General features: G+C 38.2%; 1 protein-coding gene across 3 annotated transcripts in view; it reads left to right on the forward strand.

Moving 5' to 3' along the window:
* The window catches only part of ROBO1 (roundabout guidance receptor 1), a 748954-nt gene that overhangs the window by 80106 nt on the left and 644947 nt on the right, over positions 1-23901 (forward strand). For all 3 annotated transcript variants that reach the window (XM_049824860.1, XM_049824862.1, XM_049824861.1), the window contains exon 2: positions 13980-14120. In XM_049824860.1, coding sequence (XP_049680817.1) covers positions 14033-14120 — 88 coding nt within the window. In that variant the 5' untranslated portion in view covers positions 13980-14032. The remainder of the gene's footprint in view (positions 1-13979; positions 14121-23901) is intronic.

The following is a 23901-nucleotide window of genomic DNA, read 5'->3' on the forward strand; positions in this document are numbered from 1 at the left end:
GCTGATTATTAAGTCATGAATAAACAATACCTGTGGATTCAGCCTTTTTTACTACCCCTACCTAATTATTCATCCATTACAAGTTAGTTTGGTCATTATGGTTTACTGCTAGGAAATCAGTTGTCCGCCTCTGTAAATTTCCAATTACCTGTTTCTGTCCAGCTGAGGAATATTTAAGCTTTAGTCTCTGAAGGTTTAGGAGCTAGCAGTTTAGTTATTTGGTCCATGTTTTCAAATTCCTTCTGACGTGACTGAATTCAGTGATTCAAGATGTTTTATTTTCTTGCCCACCTGAGAGTGATTATACAGCAGTTCCTCTATTAAGAAAGGTCACACCATTTATGTCAGGCACATCCATAACTTTTAAAGTATGTTTCTACCTGGTGTTCGTTGTAGTTACAGGGAGCATGATAACATGTGTGAGTATCTGATTGTGTATCTGACAGATGCAAAATGCATGAGGATCCACACTAGAAACTGGGGACCTGTCAAAATACTAGCCAGTTAACCTGAACTTTTACTGTATTAGATATTCTGACAAAATGAAATCTCTTTTGTTTGAGCTGAATGTTTTCTCTCAGGACAGTTCATTGCATTGATAGGAGAAAATATGAATGAAAATTATTGCCAGGCTTTGGTTTACTGTGCTATCTGGTTAGCTGAAACTCCAGCATTTGTTATTGAGACACATGTGGGTTTTTTTATATTTGCTCTTGTATGTAAATGTTATTTCAAGTTTTGCATCAGAATTTCTAAGTTTGAGTAGCCTTTCTGAGACATAAAACCTTCATTCTCTTTTCCATACCTGTTATGCTTTCCTGGTCAGGACATTTTTAGGAGCTTTAGCCTTTTTATTTATTTTTCTACAATAATACTTAGAAACAAAACTTTAAAATGCACACTCCTGTTTGCCGTACTTCATATATTAATGGATGCTAACAGCTTCTCTGCTTCTAATAGATGGGAGTAATGGTCTGGGATCACTATCACAAGGGAAGTTTTCCAGGCTCAAAATATTCGATCTATCAATTTGAGTTCTCTTCTACTGTTAGCTGTAGAACAGATAACTTCAGACTTTAAATTATGTTCCAGAACTGATGAGATGATTAAAGATATGCTGTAAAGGATTTTCTTAAAAGGAGAAACCAAGGAAGAAGCTGGGGGGGTTGGGCGGGAGGGGGGGAATGATAGTCTTTTTAGGAGTGATCTGCATTTTCAAACTAATGTTTGGATTATGAGGGAAAATTTTTTTGCACATCCTGCTCTTGATAAAATTTAGTGCAGTTATAAAATATATTTTGTCTGAGACTTCAATTCCATAGAAATATTAAAAATGAGATTTCAGGTCTTGCCTCAGATTCTCTCTTCCCTCCTACTTGTAGGAGCAGGGAGCCCATCACTGTCTGGGAGGAGCTTGCTGGTGATACCTTAATTTTTCATAGGCTGTTGATACCACATAGACTAAATAAATTCCTTTCATAAAGCATGGTCAGGAGGGATTATCAGGGTTTGCAGAATAGCACTTTCTTGCATGTAGTCTGTGGTCCCCTCACCCCTGTTGGCTATTCTCCTCATAGGAGGCTGAAACAGAAATAGCAGGACCAGAAGGACTTGGGTTCTGAAAGTTTCACATCCTGCATCCACTAAACTTTCTCTCTGAAATAATGCCAGATCTCCTTTTTTGTTCCCTCCACATACTTTAAGGCCCACCACTGCGCAGCCCTGCATCTGACTCCCCTGGAGCTGGTGTGGAGTTCTGCATGGGCCCATTAGCCAGACAGAAGAGGTAAGGGTTACGTCCTCCCTGCATTCCTTTTGAGGCTGGGAGTGGTGACATTGTGATTTTTTTCCTTTAACCCAAAGATTTACAGTCTCAGGAGCTGTAGAAATGCTCTTACTTTAAATCTTTGTGTTTCTCTTCAGGTTGGACTCCTGGTTTAAAAGCTAGCGGGAGCAAAATCAACAGTGAGGCGTCAAAGTCTGCTTTAAGTATGAAACATGGCAAAAAGCTACTCGCTTTGGTCCCAGAAAGGCTATGAGGCAATAGTACTCCTCTCACTTGCAGGGAGAAGAAGCTCTTATGTCTGCTGGGATATGGAGAGGATGAGGCTTTCCAGAGGCGCAGCCAGTCTGTAACGTCCCCCTGCAAAGGCAGCTTGGCTGCTCGCTGCCCCAGACTGCAGCTAAATGCCACGGCCTCGTCCAAGGAAGCAGAGGAAAGAGTTGCTATTAACAACCATAACGACCTTATCAGATCAGTCTCAATTTCAAAGGGATTCTGCCACTCTTCCGGTATCTTCATGAAAGCTGGCGTCTTCTTCCTTTCCCCCAAGGAGTTAGCATTTCACACAAGTCTATTTAACCAAGAAGCAGACAAGGTTGAAAGTACTTATATTGTTCAAGCTTCACCTTTACTGGCGACCCCAGAAGGATGAATGTGCTCTAGGGGAGAGCTGAATGTTCTTTAAATCCTGATGTAAATTTCTGTCTCTGAGAAGACTCGTTGGTGGGGCAGGATCTGCAAATCCATTCCAATTGCTCCCATTCTTATTAAGGGCAAAAGCCAAGCTATTTTTCTTTCCCTCAAAGCTGAATCTCAAGAGGAAAAGAATTCTGGCCAGCCTTTTTACCTCCAGAGGCTGCAGTCTGTGGTCCCCGAATGCTTATTGTTTCATAGCTTTGCAGTAGAGAGCATCCCTGTTTTGCTTTGTGCACAGAGACTTTGTCTAGTATTTCCTTTTTATATTTCACAGAGTTTTAAATTTATGAGTGGGCATTTACTGCCTCAGTCTGTCATGGTAGATAGAAGCCCAAGAAGCTTGTAGGCTAGATGAACACAAAGCTTTCACCATGCACTAAAGTGGAGTTTGGGCTTTTCTTTGCATTGAGTGACTAGCACATAGGACTCTTTTTGGTAAATTGTAGCTGGGGAGTGAGTTGTCTGGGAATTTTACTTCCATCTTTGAACACACTTTCACAACACCAGTTATGCCAAAGCTGTGATCTCAGGTCAAATCTGAATTTTCAGATAAGTGAAACCCCAGGATTTTCCTGCCTGCCCCACTGAATTATGCATGCCTGACTTCCGGGACTTAAATGCTAGCAGAGTGTCAGCTCTTCTTGGCCAGCTTTAGTTTATTTTTATGTGCAAGGTGAATAGTGACGCATGCAGAAATGCCATCACTTAATAGCTGAGAGTCTGAAAGGAACAGGTTTTAAAACTGTCCCTCTGTTCTTGACTGTGTGATCACTACTGTTCCACTCCAAAGAAAAGGCAACCAGCTTAGTTTAAATCTTTGTCCCTGGACTGTGTACTCAACAGCCATTGACTCACCTCTCTCCTGCATATACGTAACATTTTTTTGTGTCCTTACTTTTAAATTATATGAGCAGAATTTACAAAAGTCCATAGATCCATCCTATTTCATTGCATTTGCAAGATTCCAATCAATTTGCTCCAATCTGGGAGCAGAGTTAGGTCAGAAATGTGTACTTTTGACATTACCATCCCAGATCTGTTGCATTTTTCACAAAGCAAACACGTATTTCATAAAGCCTGAGGAATATATAACTTGGTAATTTTAATATTGTTGGAGCATTATCAGTAATGTTCTACTTCCCATCTGTGATTCTGAACTCTGCATCATTATGTTGATATTTCATGCTCTTTACTCCATTAACACTTAGGTTGTGTACCAGGGGCCAACACTTCTCCAAGCACAAGGAATTCAGCAAGATTACAGGACTGGCTTTTACAATGTACATTGTAAAAAGATTCACTGAAATCTGAGATGCTACATATACCTGTGGGTTTTTTAAACTGGTGAAGATCATTTAAAAGTGAAGGTACTCTCTATTTTTAGAAAGGATTGCTGGATTACCAGGTTTTTTTCAAGAAGGATGAGGTAGTTCTTTAACACTGGTGACATTTTGTAAGTTCTTTCCCGTTTGACAGTTAAGACTATAATTCTTTAAGATCAGAATGCTTTTTAAGTCTGCAACAAGATTGCAGTATAAATTACTGTAAAGCCAATTTCTTATTACACAGCATTATATATCAACACAAGGCAAGGTTAGACTGAGTAGCGTACAAATGCTTTCTGGAAAAATGAGTGGTTTTAAGCACTCGAATATTTACCATCGTGGATTTTGGAATGTAATCGTTCTGTAGTACACAGTCCTGTCTTATTTGAAAATTAATATTTTACTTCTCTGGTTAAATATTGATTCTGTTTACTATTTCAACATTTTATGAATATTTTGTTTTCTCTGGGGACTTTCTATGCATTTTATCAGCTGAATAAATGAAGTAATTCACAAGCCAACTGCCTCTTGCTCTCGATGGCTTTTGGGGACCTTGTCATTCCCTGTAGCCTTTTCTCAGGCCCAGCTGTGTGGCTCTGAAATCACTTGGCTGGTAATTAGGTATTTATCAGATTGTTTCTGAAAAGGGATGAGACAGTTATCTGACACAATTATCTTTGAAAATTGAATCCCTCTTTTCTGGTCCTGCTGAGGACATTCAAAGGTACTGTGAATGTTTAAAGCTAAATGCCTTTGAAAAACCCTTGCTTTTTGAGATCAGGTATAACAGAAGTCAAAATGCAGTCAAAGGAATTTATTTTTTTTTTTTTAACCTTTCAGGCACTGGATTTTCTATCAAATGCTGTTTGTTTTCCATGTGACTGTTTGGAAGTACATTTGACAACAACCACTTTGCTTCTTCAGACATCCACTACTTAATGATGTTTGAACACTGACAGTATTTCTTATGAAATTAGTGATTGCATCAAGGCATTACTAATGATATTTTTTTGCTTGTTCAAAAAGCAATGAGTATGTAGTTCTAGAAGAGCAATTTGGCAACATGGTACTTTGTATTGGGAAATCTTTAACAGATACAGTAACCAGTTTTTTTCCAAACGTTACCTTGAAAGTCATGGTAGTTGAGACATGGGTTGCTGATTTCATATGCCAAAGGGCAAAAAGAAGTACTGCATTGGTAATATAAGATATGAAAAAGTTCTTGTTTTATTGAGATCATTCCTTGGTTGTATTTTCCAAAAGCACACTCTGAATTCAGTTAATTTTCCCATAGGGTTTTCCATAGTGCTGTTACTACAGGATTTGCTTCACATTCTCTTGCTTGCCCTTATTAAGAGATGGTGCCTTATTACGCAAAAAGGGGCGGCCCAGGTTGATTAAAGGGGATATAATTTTGAAAAATATGAAACTGCATTTAAAAAAGAAAGACACAAACCCAAACAGCTGTTGCAAATGTCTTGTGTCTTAGAGTTGCATGGAGTGAGTCAGTTGAAGCTCCTGGAGTCTGTAGTTCTGCTCCTTTGTCAGACTTCTTTAATTATAGAGAAATTTGGTGTTCTACAAGTGAGAATTATGCCAGGCAGCCTGGCTACAATTGGGAAGAACAACCCAAAGTGTCAGTTTCCTCTAGGTTTGAAGCACGGGTAAATTTTAGTAGATAGAAATGTCTCTAAAGCTACATTGCCTCTTCCTCACACAAGCGCCTGTGTGTGTGCACACGTTCAGAGAGTATCCTGCATTGTAAAGCTTTTAGCTAAGACCTTAAGGTCTTTCCCTCTCACTCTCGTATGGCTTCTTGAGAGTGATGATACAAATATCTTCACTTCTCTCCTCTCTTCCCACAGCTTTTAGCTATATCAGCAGTTTCAACAAAAAAGGCTAATTAACAGAACGAAATCATCTTCTGGATTTGAGGACAGTTTTGTCCAATGAATTCACTGGTGACTGTTACCAATTATCTTTGCCCTCTGATTGCTCCCCTGAGAGTGAATGAATATAAAATAGAGAACAAAACCTGCAATACTGTCCGTCTATGCAAAATAATAGTTTGCAAGTTAGAATTGATTTTTGCATTCCAGGGGAATAATCAGCCTGAACACAACAAGCCCTGCAATGACAGGCAATGACTTACGATGCCGCATAGCACATTTAAGCATTAGTCTGTCTGTATGTTCTGTTTACCTGTGAGATCATAAGGTCATTCACCCAAAAATGTCATCACAAACCTCCTCAACTGTCCATTTTTGACCATGCATCGAGGAACTTTCACAGGATAAGTGATTTTTCTAGTATTAATATGTTTTTTTATTAAAAAAATCTTTTTTCTTTTAAGCCCTAAAAGACATGTCCAGCATACCAGCTCCATCCAGTCAGCTTCTGCTCCAGGATCATTTGATGCTGCTAGCTTTTTGGTCGCTCTACACTACAGCTTCTGAGCATTTTGTGACTAGTTTTCTGGGAGAGGTAGCCTTCCCTCATTCTGTCCTAGACACTTCAGAATACTGCATTTCTTGAAGCGGTATATGGATTGCTGATTTTGGTACTGTGGTTCCCAAACAGTGAAGCAGGATAATCACAGCTGAGGCAGGGAGGAAGATCATTTAGTCCAATGCCCTGCTGAGAGTAGGATCAGCCAGGGCAAGCTGCCCAGGACTGTGTCTTACCAGGTTTTACATATAACATGGAGTCTCCACATTTTTCTGGGCTACCTATTCCACTGTCCAGTTACCCTCCCAGTAGAAAAGGTTTTTTCTTATGTTTAAGTGGAATTTCCTGTGTTTCAATTTGTGCCTTTTGTCCTATCACTGAGCGCCACTGGCAAGAGCCTGGCTACCTCTTTTTCATTCCCTCCCAGCAGGTATTCATCTATATGGATCAGATCCCCTTGAGCCTTCTCTTCTCCTGACTGAACAGTCCCAGCCTCTCCCCATATGACAGAAGTTCCCACTGCTTAATCACCTTTGTGCCCCTTTGCTGAATTTGCTCCACTGTCAGTTTTTTTACTGAGTAGCCCAACACTGGACCCAGCACTCCAGATGTGGCTTCACCAGTGCTGAGGAGAGGGGAAGGATTACCTCCCTCGACTTGCCATCAGCACTCTTCCCAGAGTGGCACAGGATACCTTTAGCCTTCTTTGCTGCAAGGACACATTGCTCACTCAACTTTTTTGTCCAGCAGGAGCCCTGGGTCCTTCTTGGAAGAGGTGCTTTCCAGGCCTCTAGTGTGTACTGGTGCCTTGGGTTATTCCTCACCAGGTGCAGGACTTCAGATTTTCCTTTGTTGAACTTCATGAGATCGTCCAGCCTGCAAAGGTCCCTCTGGATAGTGGCACACCATCTGGTGTATCAGTCGCTCCTCCCAGTTTTATGTTATCTGCAAACTTGCTGAGGGTGTACTCAGTCTCACTGTTCAGGTCACTAGTAAAGATGTTAAACAGTATTGGACCCAGTAGCAACCCCTGGGGTATACCACAAGGGACTGGTCTCCAGCTGGACTTTGTGACACTGATAACAATCCTTTAAGCCTGGCAGTTCAGCCAGTTTTCAGTCCACTTCACCCTCTGCTTATCTAGCTTGTACTTCATCAGCTTCTTTATGAGGATCTTAAGACAGTGTCAAAAGCGTTCTTAAAGTCAAGATAAACAACATCTGCTGGTCTCCCCTTATCTACCAAGCCAGTCATCTCATTGTAGAAAGCTTTCAGGTTGGTTAAACATGATTTCCACTTCGTAAAACTATGTTGACTACTCCCAATTGCCTTCTTGTCCTTCCGTGAGTATGAAGATGCTCTTCAGAATAGGTTCATCCATCACCTTTTCAGGGATTGAGATGAGGCTGACAGGCCTGCTTTTCCCTGGATCCTTCATCCTGAAGATAGGGATGACATTTGCTTTCTTCCAGTCCTCAGGAACCTCTCCTGATCATCACAACCTTTCAAAGCTAGTCAAGAGTGGCCTTGCAGTGACATTAGCTAGCTCCCTCAGCTCTCATGGGTGCATCCTGCCAAGTCCCAGGACTGGTGTGTGTGTCCAGGTAGTTCAAGTGCTCCCTAACCTGATCCTCCTCCACTGAGAGCAAGACTTCTTTAGTCCAGACTTCTTCTCTGGTTTCAGGGGCCTGGGACTCCTGAAGGCTGGTCTTTCTAACAGAAACTGAGATAAAAGAAGGCATAAAATACCTCAGCCTTTTCCATGTCCTTTGTCCCCAGGTCCCCCACCTTATTTTCACTGGTCTTCTTTTTGCTGCTTATGTACTTGTGGAAGTCCCTCTTGTTGCTCTTCACATAGCTTGCCAGACTGACCTCTGGGTAGGCTTTGGTTTTCCTAACCCCAGCCCTGCACGCTGAGACAGTGTCTCTATATTGCTCCTGGCACAGCAGGCAGAAAAGGCGGAGAGCAGTAAGCGGTCAGTAACCTAATTTGGCTCCTTGAGAGAGACCAACAGTCTGGTGTTCAGGCAGGGGCAGGAGCCTGCAGAGCAGAGCACTGTCAGTTTTCTCGAGTGGCCCCAATTCACAGAACAAGTGCAAATCATTGTTTTACAGTTTTACAGGATTGTTTGGGGGGGGGGGGGTTGCTTTCTCTTTACACTTCTTAACACTCCACTTCATGCTTCATTTGTTGCATTGCACATTTATTACATTATAAGTATATTGCTCCCTTACGCAGAAATCATGTTTTGTTGCTCACTGTCTCGTTTATGTACTCCTCCCTGAGGAAACCTTCCTGTTAAAGTTGTCCCTTATTCAAAATTAGTCTCCGCTTATATAGCCAGACACATGAAGGAGATATTAGAGATTAGCAGAGCTTCTGGTAGAGAGATTGTTTATGACACCGAGACTGGTGGGAGAAAGGTGTTTCTTTTGTTATAAGTTTGGCTTGTCACGCTGAGCTTTTGTGTATAGGCAGCTTAGTAGAGGGTATTTAGGGTTTAGGCTATAGGTTATGTCACATACCAGTTTGTCAGGCTGATACCGCTGTTTGGGTTTCTGCTGCAGTCTTTCAGTATGAGTGGATGAACATGGACACAGCTTGCTTTGTTTATTTGTTTGTTTGTTTTTCTTTGTTTTATACCAGCTGAACTATTCCTATGGTACTGCTTAGGCAGTAGATATATCATACAGAGAATCAAGTCAGTTAAAATCTACGTAAGACTGTTTCACATATAGGTTTGTCACCTGCCAGCTTAGAAATGTAAATTTGAGCACATTCAACCCATTATTATTGTTGTTGTTGTTATTATTAATTTTATTCTTGGTTTTCTCACTACATTTAAAAAAACCCAAAGCACAGCTTAAAATAAGTAAAATATAAATTTTGTGTCATAATTGTTAAAACTGACCAAACAATTGGTTCTAAAAAAGCAAATGTTTTCGAATACTAAAAGATTAAATAAGGTGAGCTACCTGAATGTCTGCTGAAACTGACACTGAAAGGATCACAGTCCAGATCCATAAATGCTCTGTACTGATAACTACTCTGGTTTAAATAGATTTATATTTTTTTAGCTGCTTTGATCTTAGTAGAGTTGATTTTCTTCAGAACAGAAAAGGAGCCGGCCAGACTTTTTCCCTCTAGTTCATCAACCCTCTGTCATTCTTGCTCCTAAATGGAAACAGTTGAGACAATGTATGGCTGTGCTTCCTTCTCATCCTCCTGGAACTCCAAATAAATTTAGTTTAACAAAGACAGGATGTTTGAAATAGTAGAGGGAAGTTCTTAATTTCAGTGATATATAACTTTACTGATGATAATGCACAGGAGGAGTAAGTTCAGAAGTAATGTCAGTCTAAGCAGAGGTGACCAGATAACTGGGTGTCCGACTAATAGACTTTAGGACTTTATAACAAAAGGATTGAAAATACAGGAAAGTCCATCCAATATCAGCAGGCCTAACAATGCATGACAAGCTTTAAAAATTTTCTGCATTCAAAATGAATTAATATTGCTTCAAAAGGAAGATTTTGTATTTTTTCTGCTTTCAGTGAAATTTTGCCAGTCCACTCCAAAATGTTTTTTCGGTACAGAGCAAATAAAAATTCTGTCTCATCCTGTACGTAAACAATCTCTTTAGCATAATATTTACCAGAAGATTTTATAAAGGGAAGTTACTTTTCCAAGTTATAATTTTAATTACCTGACCTTTGTGTCCTTTTTTTCTATTCAACATACTGTCAAAATCTAGTCTTACCAAGCTGGTTACCATTTCTGAGAAATGCAACAATAATAATCAAACTGGAAAAAAAAAAAAAAAAGGGGGGGGGGGAAATGAACAGAAAACCAGCATCGGTTTTGGTCTTGTCTCAGTGTCTTTCCTTCTGCTGCTGAATGCTGCACTGGCTATAGTGATAAATAGTACTATACTTGGGAAGTGGGAGAAAATAATTGATTACACCCTTTCCCTGCATTTACCATAGTGCCTCTTTCCCCTCTGGGTTTGTGCAGTTTAATTTGCCATTGATTCTTTAATGATTATAATGTCATAGAGGAGACAGTGTTTATCTTCATTGTGCTCTCTGGACAACGCATTGGACCTGAATCTTTTCTTGCACAGTCTGGTGTAGATCCGCAGTCATTTGATATGGAGTTAAGTGAGGTCTCACTTCACCCCTTCATTCCCCACTCCTTTACTTCTGCCCCCCCACCATCCTTTCCCTGGAGTGGTGCAGGGGGGTGGGGAATGGGGGGTTGCTGCTCAGTCCATAACAGCTCCTCTCTGCAGTTCCTTCTTCCTTATACTTTTCCCCTGCTCCAGCATGGGTCCTTCCCATGGGCTGCAGTCCTTCAGGATAAACCTGCTTCTGTGTGGGCTCTCCATAGGCTGCAGCTTCCTTCAGGACATGTCCATCTGCTCCAGTCTGGCATCCTCCATGGGCTGCACTGTGGACCACTGCTCCAGCATGGTCCTCTCCATGGGCTGCAGAGGAATCTGCTCTGGTGCCTGGAGCACCGCCTCCCTCTCCTCCTGCTCGCACCCTGGTGTTCCCTCTCCTGTTTATGACCCTTTTTTTCCCCTATTCCTCTGCCTATGTCATGGTTTAACCCCAGCCAGCAACTAAGCACCACGCAGCCACTCACTCACTTCTGCCCCACCCAGTGGATAGGGGAGAGAATCCGGAAAAAAAAAGTAAAACTCATGGGTTAAGATAAGAACGGTTTAATAGGACAGGTAAGAAGAAAATAATAATGATAATAATAATAACAATAATAAAATGACAAAAATAATAATAATAAAAGAATTGGAATATACGAAACAAGTGATGCACAATGCAATTGCTCACCACTCACCAACTGCTGCCCAGTTAGTTCCCGAGCAGCGATCCATCCCCGCCAGCCAACTCGCCCCAGTTTATGTACTGGACATGACGTCACATGGTATGGAATACCCCATTGGCCACTTTGGGTCAGCTGCCCTGGCTGTGTCCTGTGCCAACTTCTTGTGTCCCTCCAGCCTTCTTGCTTGCTGGGCGTGAGAAGCTGAAAAGTCCTTGACTTAGTCGGAACACTACTTAGCAACAACTGAAAACATCAGTGTGTTATCAACGTTATTCTCATATTGAACCCAAAACATAGCACTGTACCAGCTACTAGAAAAAAAATTAACTCTATCCCAGCCAAAACCAAGTCAGCCTATCTGGCATTTTTCCCTTTCTTACACAAGCTTTCCCAGAAGCACCATCAGCTTGGCTGACAGACTCAGCTGTGCCCTGCAGTGGGTCTGTTGGAGTGGGCTGTGGCTGGCACCAGGTAGCCCCTCACCTCTCCTCAGACAGGTCACCCTGCAGCACCCCCTCTACCAAGCACCTTCCCACAACAACCCAATACAATATGGTCCACAAAACAAATTTTGCCTCCAGAATGTGTGATCTTAACTCCTGTTGCGATCAGTAGGAGTTGTGTCCTGCCAGTGGATGGGAACACTTGGACTCTTATTAAATCTCTAAGTCCTTGAGTGATTTTGCAGCATGTATTAATGAAACGATTCTTTCACATTGTCGTACATTGTGTGAGCACCTCACATTATAATGACAAAGTAAATCCTTAACTGAAAGTGTTACTTTTTTTGTTTGGTGAACCAATTCACTAGGCTGCCTCATCAGTTTTGCATTAGAAACAATATTCAATCTTGTGCTTGCAGGCAGAAAGTACAGAAGAAGAAACTGTGGGAATCTGAAACCAATGTGCTAAGTAGTTTTATAAAGCAAGCCTGTATTACTGTACAGAGAGAGAGATTGACATTCTGAAGGCCTGAAGTTGCAGATCCTCATTTCAGTCTTGGAGTCATATCACGAATAGCATTTAGAGCAGCATGTAACACCTTGGCCATTAATTGCTGTTAACTTAGCCATTAAGAGCTGTCAAGCTGTTTGCAACAGAAGAGCAGTCATACAAGTGATAGGAGATATCAAAAGAATGGGAATGGAAGGAACTGGGTTTGGAAGGAACTGGGTTTTTGTGTGCAGTGCAGATGAAGTGATAAAAATGAAGAAAAAATACTTTGTAGGATTCAGGTATTAGCAGTTAGTAGGAAATGGAGCATTATTATTTCTGATTGCTAAGATAGTAGAAGTACAGGTATAACACAAGAAGAAAATGTAAAATCCAGCATTTGTAGGTGATTTAATCTATTAATATTTTACTTAGGCACTTTTGAACATCCAAAAGTATCAGATGACACTGAATACTCCCAGTAATGATGCAACTCTTCTGTTTGCTGTCATTAAATATGTATCAGGCTTACAGCTGAAAATTCTCAGTCCCAGCAGACTGAAGAAGTGACTGACGGCACCACAGGTTTTCTCACTGTTACGATTCTGTCTTTTGGCATTTAGGTGATAATGAGAGTCATAATCCAAACAGTTCATCTCTGAATATACGTTCTTAACTACAAGGGGAACAAGTATGAGGAGAGAGAAGTGAGAGGTGCAGTTGTAACGTTATCACGGTCTAACATAGTTATTTATTGTTGGATTAGAGCTCCATGCATCAGCCTGCTTCATGCTTACAGTTGTGTTTGGTGGCCTCTAATTGTTGGTTAGGGTCAGACAATTGCGTGCATCTAGTAACTGGACAAACACTTAAAATAGCATCTCTTCTGTTGTCAAGAACTTGACATGAACCCCAGATACTATGCAATATATGGGACATTGCAGTCACACACATTTCAGTTTGTATTTAAAGGCTCTTATTTTAAAACAAAACAAAACAAAACCAACAAAACCCAAACAAAAACCCCAAAACAAAACACTAAATCCAGTTATTTACAGATTGTGTGTATTTAATCAAAGAGATTGTCTAAAAAAATCTTACTGCTTTCAGAAATCTCTATGATCATCTGAAAAACACTGTATGTTCTTTAGGAACCTATAGAGGAAAGGCATTTTGAATAGGTTGGTATTGCTGTAAACAAGGCCTGAGGAGTTCTGGCAAAGTCAGTGTTAAGCACTAATGTAGCTGAAGCATAAGAAACGAGTAGGATGAGCAGAGATTATTTTTCAATAGTGGTGGAGTTGTGGATACTTTTCAACCTACAGTTGTGGTGGTCAGAAAAATGAGTCTGAGTCACATTTTCATTCAAAATATTTTCTTCCTTCATAAGATTCCATTTTCCTGCCAGTTGCATGAAAACTATCTGCCCTTAAGAACACAGAAACTCAGCAGAAAGTTACCTTAACTATTCAAGTTATTACTGGGTAAAATTATCCCTAATCCTCTTTCAACAAAACACTGTGCTATAGGAGGACTAGTGTAAAGTTTTAACCCTGCTTGTATAGAAAGCTGAATAGTGTTGAAACATTTTCAACTTAGGCAAGTGTTTAATTATTTCCTTGAACTGGGATGGATTAAACCTACACTGAATTATCCTGCTGAACTGAGCAATTTCTTTAATAACTTGGGTTACATGAACAAACAGGATGCAGCACTTTAAAATACACATGTGCACTATGGGGCTCCCTTTAAAACATCTGTTTTGGGGTTGTGTGCTCTGCAGGGATAGTTAATATTCTGGTTGTGGTTTACAACTTCCTGAGAAAATTTAGCATTATTTTAATAGCTAAAATAGCATACTTCATAGACTTACACTGGGCAAAAATATTTGTAAGTACCTTAAATTTATCATTAATTTGTTTGTTCTTATTTCCATTGTGTGTTGCAGGTAACATTTACATTAGCACTGCTGAGCTGGTGTAATGCAAGGAAGGACACATCATGAAATGGAAACATTATCCTTTTTTGGTCATAGTAGCTGTATTCAGCCTTTCCAGATGCCATCAGTTACTGGGTCAGCTCATTCCAGGTAGGTACATTTTATTTAAAAGTAAGCGTTCATGTTTTTATGGATCATTTTTATGCTGTCCATGTGAATATGTGCATGTATATATCTGAAGTTCTCTCTCCACGTTTCAGTGTGTGTGTGTGTAGTTAAGAAATTTATGAGCATATCTGCATATTTAAAACACGGAATTCAGTGAGTATTGTATTGTCTGTGCTGTAATGAGTTGCTTTTTTGAACTGCAAAAGAAAATATAGAAAAGGAGTGGCCTGAAAATATAAGTACGAGAAGGTTAAGGTGGCTATTGAAGCGTTCCTTTGATTAGCACTGTTGGTGGAGGGAAGAAATACAGAGTGCAGAAACAGACTTGAATATCAAAGAGAATAGGAAATCTATGGAGAACCTTCCTGAAGAAGAAGGAAAACAGCAGCAACTGTGAAATAGCTGAAATGCAGTGTTTTCAGTGAAGTCCTAGAGATCAGGGATCATCCTGGTGCTTGTATGGCAAGTCTTACTAGTGCAGAGAGGAGAAGTAAATGTGTAAAAATGGCAAGATACTATCCAACTTCAAAGGGAAGGCAGTGGTAAAATTGGTCACCTGTATCACTTCAGTGAACAGTGGATTTTATAGAAGTAACATACAGGAAACAAAATCTGTTTTATCGGGTTGTTTTGGATTTTTTTAACAGCTTCTGAGTCATTCTGAATCATCTTCAATATTTGTTAGGAAAAACCCAAACAAACTTTGATCAGTACTGCTAATAATGTGAAACTTCAGTAAAATGTAGGAAAACACAATAGACATATAAAAAAGAAGGTGACATGCTGATTTTTGGTGGTGGTTTTTTCTGCTTTGCATTTGAATAATAACATAGAAGACTACTGGCTGGATTTCTAAGTTGAATTGTGCATTGTGCCTGCAGAATTTTGTGGCTATACAATTCTCCATATATCTGTGGGCAACTAGTTCAAATATAGACTTCTGAATGAAAAGAGAAAGGAAAAGTTTTTTTCCTTCAAGGGTTTGTTGACCTATAAGGAATGGTCATTCATGGAAAGTAAATTAAGGAAATTAATTGACTTTTTTTTCCTGGTTTTGTTGGTTTTAAATGTGTTATGTAGGAGATGCAAAAAGACTCCAGAATAAAGGAAGATGTAAGTTGAAATTATAATATTAAAAGTTTCAAATATAATTTCAAAGCAATCTACCTGTCACAAAGACATCTACCGTTCTTTTTAAAAGGGACGCCTGGAGATCCAAATGTATTTGCATGATAGCTACCTCCATCCATTTGCATTGGTTTCAATTTTAGTCACAGTTTTGTAGACTCTACTAAAAAGTCTGTTTGCATTGTATTACTTTTTCCATCAAATTAGTTTCAGAATAAAATCACAGGTGGCATTTTGATTTTTGTCCCTGCTTTGTAATTTTCATCACAGACCTCAGACTTGAACCAAGAAATCACTGTACTTGGCCAGACATCAGCATGCTCAGCCTCACTGGCAGGGTGCCAGGAGTGTGATTATCACAAAAGATCAAATAAAGCAGGATTTATTTTTTTTCCTTTAAGCAGTTCATCCCATTCATTTTGCTCTTTTCATGTCTTTTCCTTACAAAGGCATGTCTCTCAATTTTTTTATTTTTTTTTTTAAGTGCACAGAAAGAGAGAGACCTGTGCAAAATGTCAAACTTTATCCTCCATTTAATGGGGAAAAAAAGAAATAATGGTTCTTTGGAATTCTGCTCTAGCCATAAAAAATAGCAATTGAGCTATAGGTAACAGCTTTTTCTGAGGATTGCTAAAAGCATTAAGCAGCTAAAATGTCTGTCATCATGGTACTACTAAATTAAGTGTGTTATTTTGTTTCAATAAAAACCATGCTTTCAAAATAACAGATTCAATGAAATTAGTTTTTGATCATATTATTAGAAACCTTTAAAAATGCAGTTTTGTGCTTTCAAACTCTCCAATCCTTTCTTATCTAAAAATTGATAATTGTTCCACCTTATTGATGACATAGCTTTAATTTCATATGACAAATTTTGAGAAATGTGTTAAAGCTTGCCCTCACAACTGGAATTCTCAACTTCAGTAAAATGTAATGAATTTTAATGGTGATCTTACAACTTTGAAACATTTACTGTAGTTTTTGCTGAATCTTTTCATATATTCTTGTTGAGTCTCACTCTTTTGCATATGGGGTCCACAGGGAAGTACTGTCTCCCCCCTTTATTAAAATCACGGCTGAGCCTTTCATCTCATGTCATTACATCTTACCTCTAATTCACATATAAAATACACTCGCAATTCCACTATGGCTGTCTCCTGAGGCATAAAGTATCTCTGCCTTGGCACATCTTTATTTAATCAGGGGTTGAACATTATCTGGGAAAGATGTGATTTTTCTTTCCAGTTGCTCTGCATATTTAAAAGCTGGAAAACTTGATAGTTGATTTTAAAGTGCACTGATCTAAGAAAAAATAGCATTAACTAATGCTATATTATGTTCAGATGCACATGTTTAGCTCTATGTTTTCAGTTAAGTCACTGAAGTGTTTTAAAGTTACCAGTTACTACATTGTCAAAAAAACCACAGAACTATAAATCTGACATGCAGCAGCAGATTTCAGTAATTTAAACTGGGAATTTTTTAATATATTTTTACATCAGTAGAGGTGAGTGCAAGCTTTCAGAGTTTTGGTCTGTTAATAAAAAGACTGTATGAGCATTCCTCATGGATTTGGTTCGGCTTGGGATCAGGTCCTTTAGCAGGGAGTACTGTGGAAGTGCCCTCCATCTGAACTGGAACAGATGCCAGATATGTGGGATCTAGTCAATCCTTGAGCTTTACAGAGACACCTGGACAAAAAAAAGAGCCTTGTAAAACCATGGAATGACAAGTTTTGAATGCTTCTGATAGATTATTAATAATTTTTTGTAACAGAGTTCTCTGTAGATCTTGGGGAGCGGAGGAGGAGGAGGAGAAAACCTCTTTTGAACCCAGATTTTTGAGAAATTTTGATAGAAGCTTGTAGACCTCTGTGGTCTACAAGTACTATCTCTCAGTACTTGAGTAAAGACTGATGTTGCACTAGAACGCCTGATATATTTCCATCATTTTCAAGTAAACAAGGATTGCTTTTCTGATACTTTTTTTGATGTTTAAATCTGTGAAGTGCATTATTTCTCCAGGAAATAGGTTTCCTTTAGGAGATGCAGATATATAACAAAGCATAATATATATAAAACATACATAATGAAATGTAAATTTGAGAAATATGTTTTGCTAGTGTAAGTTTAAAAAAAAAAAAACAAAACAAAAAAAACCACAAAACAACCTTCTCTGATAATCATAGAAGCTTACTGAAATCCTGAAGAGAACCTGCCCAGGATTTGACCTCCTCTGGGGTAGACAAGAATACTTTAAATTTCCTTTTCTCTAATACTTCTTGTCTTAACTAATGAAACATTACAGGAAAAACACTATCCTAGCTTGTTTGCCTCTTCCAACATGAGACAGTTATTATTTGTAATGAAACTTTCAGAAATTCAAATTGTCTTTTTTCACTGCATCTAATGCGCTAAGGTGTAAGCAGTCATTTTTGGAATCTGAAAACTCTTACATCAGAGCTTTTGTCAAGTTAATCATAATTCAATAACATAACTAACTAAATTTTTTGGTGTGATTTTTTTTTTTTTTAAATCACTGTTAACTTTTCAGTACTTAAGACTTTGTGATCTGCCTAGTGAAGACAAGACTTGTAGTCTTCCCATTATCTGCTTGTCAAACTACTGAATATTTTTTCTGAATGTGATACTTTGGGTTTATATGTATGATTGATACATTTTGACAAGAAATTCTATATTCCTCTGGTTTCCCTGCAACCTGTAAAGGTACCTTCCTAGTACTGAAAGATCTTCATTTGCTGCTTCATAAAGATGATCAGTGTCTTGTATAATGTAATGTGTACTCACTCATTCTTCTGTACTTTTTAAGTGCCTGAATGAATTTTCAATCAAATATCAAAAATAAATCTCTCAATTATCTGAATAAGGCATTGAATAGCTCAGGTGAAGAATTTAGCTAGTTTTATTGTTGTGCAGGTTTTTTCTGAGAATAATGTTTAAAAAAGAAATGTTCAGCCAAACCCAACCCATAGTTTAACTCTTGAATGTCTTGGCAGAGGCTCAGAGGCAAAGGGAATTGGATGCTTAAATTCCATGTAAGTGCCTGATTGTGAAGCTGTGAAGGAAGAGTGAAGGCTCATTCAGCTAAGGAAATTAAGTGATTGACTCCCTTGACACTTCTCAAAGAGTAGGGGATATGGATTTAAATTCCTTCAACTGGGAGGTACTTGAGGATAGTTTTCACCCTTTCTGAGCAAGTGATCCAACAGCTGAGCTCATATTTTACAAAGATGGCAGTTTTGTTGTTTATAATTTTGTATTGTTTTAAAGTAAAGTGATGTTCATAACTATTTTGTGATGAGCCAGTAAACATTTCAGAGCACCTGAACAGGAAAGCCTAGTTTGTAGGACACGGGGGAAATAAGGCAAAGGATAGAAGCCAGAAAATTCAAAACCTATGTAAAGCTACGCCTTCTCAGGAAAAGTTTTAAGTCCCAGAGGACTGTTAACTCTAAAGACTGAAGGACATGATTTAACAGGGTCAGATTTTTAAATATAAGACCCCAAATTCCATGCAGATTCCACTTATTCTTTCATTGAATCTGAGCCCAAATGAAGATAACCTTTAGCTATTTTTGATTAAAGACATACGTATAAATATAAGACTGGAAGTGTGTAGCTCTGATGTAGGAACACTCAGAATCATGGAAAAAAAATAGGTTAGAAGGCACATGGAGGTCATTTAGTCTGATTTGATATTTTTGGGGGTTTGTTTGTTTGGTTGGGTTTTTTTGCTCAAAACAGTGCTATCTTCAGAGTTGAACCAGGTTGCACAGGGCCGTGACCAGCTGTGCTCTGAGCACCTCCAGGGATGGAAATTTCATAACCTCTTTGGACCACTCTCAAGGTGAATTTTTACTCCATTTAGAGCCAGCTGGAACTTTCTGTATTGCAATTTGTGACCCTTGCATCTTGTCCTTTTGCTGTGCACTTCTGAGGAGAGTCTGGCTCTCACTTCTGCAACACTTTCTTTAAGGCAACTGAAGACTGTAATTAGACCACTACCTTAGACTTCTTTAGCCTCTCCCAGTATCATATGCTGCAGTGCCCTGACCATCTTAGAGGCTCTCCTCTAAGCTCTCTCCCATTTTTCTGTTTTTCTTTCGGAGTGAGTGGCCCAACACTAGATGCACTCTTCCATGTGCAGACTCATGAATGACAGCTAGAGGGGACTAATCAACCCTTGACCTGCTGCTTATGCTCTCACTAATGCATCCCAGTATGTTGGTGTCCCTCCCTGGGTCAAGAGCATACTGTCAGCTCAAATTCACCTTACCAGCCTGGACCACAGATTTATCTCTGTCATGGTCTTAACTTTCTATAACTTCTATTATAGAAAAGATCATCTTGGAGGAAGTGTTCTGTTGGCAAACTGTAGTGGCAAGAAATACCTTGTTTTGGTGCATGTTGTCCGGTAATTTTGTTTTCACAGGCTTTATGAAATGTCACTCTTGGCCATAAAGTACGTTTTTGTGATCCTAATTTAATATAACTGTGACAAATGCATCTGTAAGTGATGTGTAGCAAGAGATGATGATTTAATGTAATGTTTCCAGTTGTGAGTGCCATCAGGTTTGTAGATTGTGGTATTCAAGGTCAAATTCAGAGAGAGTAGACAGGCAGTTTAGGCCTTGCTAGGGTCAAGGAACATGTGGAAAGATGTGCTTTTGTCATCCACATACAATTAACTTGAAGCAGACAAATTATTATTCAATTAAGATCTAAAAAAAGAAAAAAGGAAAAAAAACCCCAAACACTGCTCACATTTTGGCTAGCCCCTACGAAGAAGGGGCTCTATTTAGACAGACTAAATAAAATAAAAATTAAAAAAGAGAAAAACTGGCATTTGTGCTCTGGTAAAGACCGTGTTTCTGTTCATGTCTGCCTTTTCCTTCTCTCCTATCCCTGCAATGTGTATAGGCGATACTGTAACCTCCTCTAGAGAAGAAGCAGTACCAACTGAGATCATCCAATCTGACCACTCTATATTTGTATGCATGTGTATATGCATTTGTAAGTATACATAACAACATACAATTACCAGTTACTAACTCTTAAGACTGAAAAGTCATCTTGCCTCATGGAGTATTCAGCTTGCTTTGAAGTGCAGGGTAATATGTGTTCCTTGCAAAATATTTTGAGAATATTTTTCACTAATTTAAATTCCTAGATCCTAATATTAATGAATTAATTCTACGTCACATTATGTTATGATACAATGTATGTGTTATCAAGGAAACATTATGAAGTTTCCATGGTATGGTAGTACAATGTAGAATTTCCATTATGACTGTACAAACCAGATTACTTAATAACACAAGAGATAATAATTTCTTGTTATTAGAAAATGGAAACTGTATACTAAATCTTGTATACTGTTTTCAGTTAATTTACTTACATAATGATCATGTAATTTATCTAGTCATCCATCCCTGCTGATAGAAGTAAAAATACATGGCTGTTTTTTTCTTCATTTGGAATATTGTGACTATATTTGTTCTGACTCTGTATTTTGACATCAACACATTTTCAAAGTATTCAGATTGTTTCACATTTATTGGCTTTATGGTGTAACCTTAGGTTTTCCCTGTTGTTCTTCTGGTTTGATTTTTTTGTGACGCCCCCCTCCGCCCCCCCAACTCCTCTCTCTGCCTGGGAGGATAACAAAGGTTTGCAATTCCTATTAGTAGAACTGCTGTGCCTGGAAAGAGGACATATATTAAAAGGGGAAAAAATTATCCCAGCATGTGCCTTGCCTTCCAAAGGCTGTCACTGTGTACACTGAGGTCTTAATAAATAAAAAGATTGCCAGCTGTACTTCAATTCATGGCTTCTTTATTAGCCTTTAAAAAGAAATAAATAAAGCATGATGCTTTATTTAATTGTCTGAATAGATGGAGACAAACCAAGAGGCACAGTCAGCTGCAAGACACTTAATGAAGAAATTCCTATTTTTAATCTAGCTGTAGAAGACACAACTCTTCTGCTTTGATGATGTGGCCTTTGTGATGAACCTAGCTGGAAAACCACATGTGCTGCACTGTCTTCCTAATTAAGTCATCAAAATGCACTGGAGCAAACTGAGTGACTTGCGTAGACCAGTATAAGTAATTTTAGTTCCTCTATTGCTTGGTTAATAGAAAGTGGCACTGTTCTAGATTATGACTGATAGAGGTTAGATGCTACAGCTGCTATTATTGTGCCTGCAGGTAGGTGTCTTTATAAGCCATTTTTGTGCATGTGTAAGAAGGCGCACTTTTCTTTGTTTCCCTTTCTTTTCTCTTACTTTTTGAGGATGTAATTCCAGAGGCATTTCCTCCATTTTTTTTTCCTCTAGAAGCACCTGCCAGTGATATTCCTCAAAACTACTTGTTTTGGATGCATTGACAAAGCATTCGCCAAAACTTATCTCAAAAGTAAGGTTTTGGGAAGGCTGCCCACTGAAATAAATAAAAAGATAAATAAGAAGAAAAAATTTCAACAATGACAGTCATGGTCATATAAAAAAGTTTGAGTATATATAATGAGGAGGAAATCAGTTTTTCTGATATGGGCTTGATTTGCCACAGCTAAAGATTTTGTAAATGTGTAGAACGGATTCTGAAGCTTTTATTGGTAAAATTGTTGGTAAATACTCATTTCTTGCTTTACAAATAGTCTTACTTGGAGCTTTAAGCTTCTTGGAGAAAAAAATATGCTGATTATGAGAACGGCATAATCAGTTCTTGAGTATCTATCATCGGCATTATAAGCTTATGTTGAAAAGTTTTCCTAGCTTGCATAGTTTGGTGACATTCCAAAGTTGATAACAAGGTTACTGTACAGGCATTTGCATACAATAATCTAAGAATCCATTTGCTTGAATTCTTCTATAAAGATCATGTTTCATATGGTTAATGGAGAAACTGGCGTAAATGCTATGTATATATTTGTAGAGAATATAAATAGAATTTTCACCAGAAGTTGTTCTACCTATATTAAAATTAACATGAATAAATGTTTCTTTATGTAATTAATCAATTATCCTGAGAACAATCTTGGGTTACAGAAGTAGAGCACAAAATGACATAAGGTCTCTATTGAATCTAATATTTATTTAGATGATGAATCTGTTAGAGCTTCAAAGCAATTTAATGTCTTTAACATCAATTATAAAACTAATTTCAGTCATATCAGTGAAAGAATGCAACTATTTGCAAAGGTGTTCTCACACTTATGACTACTCAAAGGGTTACTGTAGGCACATCTACATTTGCTAATTTATTTTTAATGCTGTAAAATAGAGTGTCTAGAGATGCTTTATTAAATATTTTAATAAGTGTCAAACATATTTGCACAATTTATGCCTTGACAAAGGGTGATTTATGTGCACCTGTATCTACATATGCAGAAAAAATATCCTTTTGTCAGAGACTGCCACCTTATTTTTGCACAAACTAAACAGAAAATTACTGCCTTTTGTTTAATTGGAATTTTAAATCAAAGTAGAACTGGTGAAAGCAAACAAGTCTTATATTTTAAGTTTTTTCTCAACATTAAGTGTTGTGTTAGATTGACAGTAACATTATTCTAAGTATTTACACTATATCCATGATGGCAGTATCAGTACACCAACATGTAACTGACTAGTTTCTGTGTCTTCTTTATTCTGACCTTTTTTTATAGCATTTGATAAATGTTCAGAAAAATACTTTACTTTTTTCTATGGTTTAAAAATCACCACCTATTATTTTGATTCAGAGAGAAACCTATATATGGCCCATATTCAGAGGAGTCATTATTTTGTATTTGATGAATTAAATAGTATAAGGCTGCAGCTACCATGGCTTTCAGTGAGTTTCTATTTTTGTTAATGCAGCTTAAATATTTTTCCTACATTAATTTAATTATTGTACAATAATTGTGAAAATAACATGTCAAATATTCTATGTATGCTACTACTAAACCAGTCAACTCTCATTCCTCTGTTGTATGAAAACAAAGAAACACCTATCCTTTACAAATGGTTTTTGCTCAAGGCGTTGTTACAGGCTACCATGAAGATAAAGGAACCCTCAAAAGTGCTGCGAAGCACATCTGGTTAGCCATTTACTGTTAAGTTTCCATGTTTAAATGTTTCTTTAATTACATTTTGGGTGTTTTTTTTCTTTGCCTTTTTTTTCCCTCCACATTACCCTAAGGGTAAAACTTAATGATATTATTTAGAACTTTTTTTTTTAAATCAGATCATAAACGACTGAGGTTTTAAGCCTACTTCATTTTGACACACAGCTGAGGCGACCTCCAAGGTCACACTTTTAATATATGAAAATAAAAAGGCAGTTAATGGTACGCAACAAAAGGATGCTTTTTTCTTCTTCCTTTCTCTCTCCTGTCCTTGCAAAATGGATCAGTTATGCCCTTCAGGATTATATTCACTTACAGTACTCCCTAATCACAGTAAGATTAAACACTTTTCAGTTTACTTTACATCCACCTGGCACTTAAAGTATAAGTGTAAAATTAAAGGTTCTGTTATGTACAGTGCCATTTCAGAAAACATGCTTTGTTACATTCACTAACACTCATCTAAAGACATGGCACCAAGCTAGCATAGAATTGATCACTTGGTTTTT

This window comes from Accipiter gentilis, chromosome 21, assembly GCF_929443795.1.
Source record: "Accipiter gentilis chromosome 21, bAccGen1.1, whole genome shotgun sequence".
Lineage (NCBI taxonomy): Eukaryota > Metazoa > Chordata > Aves > Accipitriformes > Accipitridae > Astur > Astur gentilis.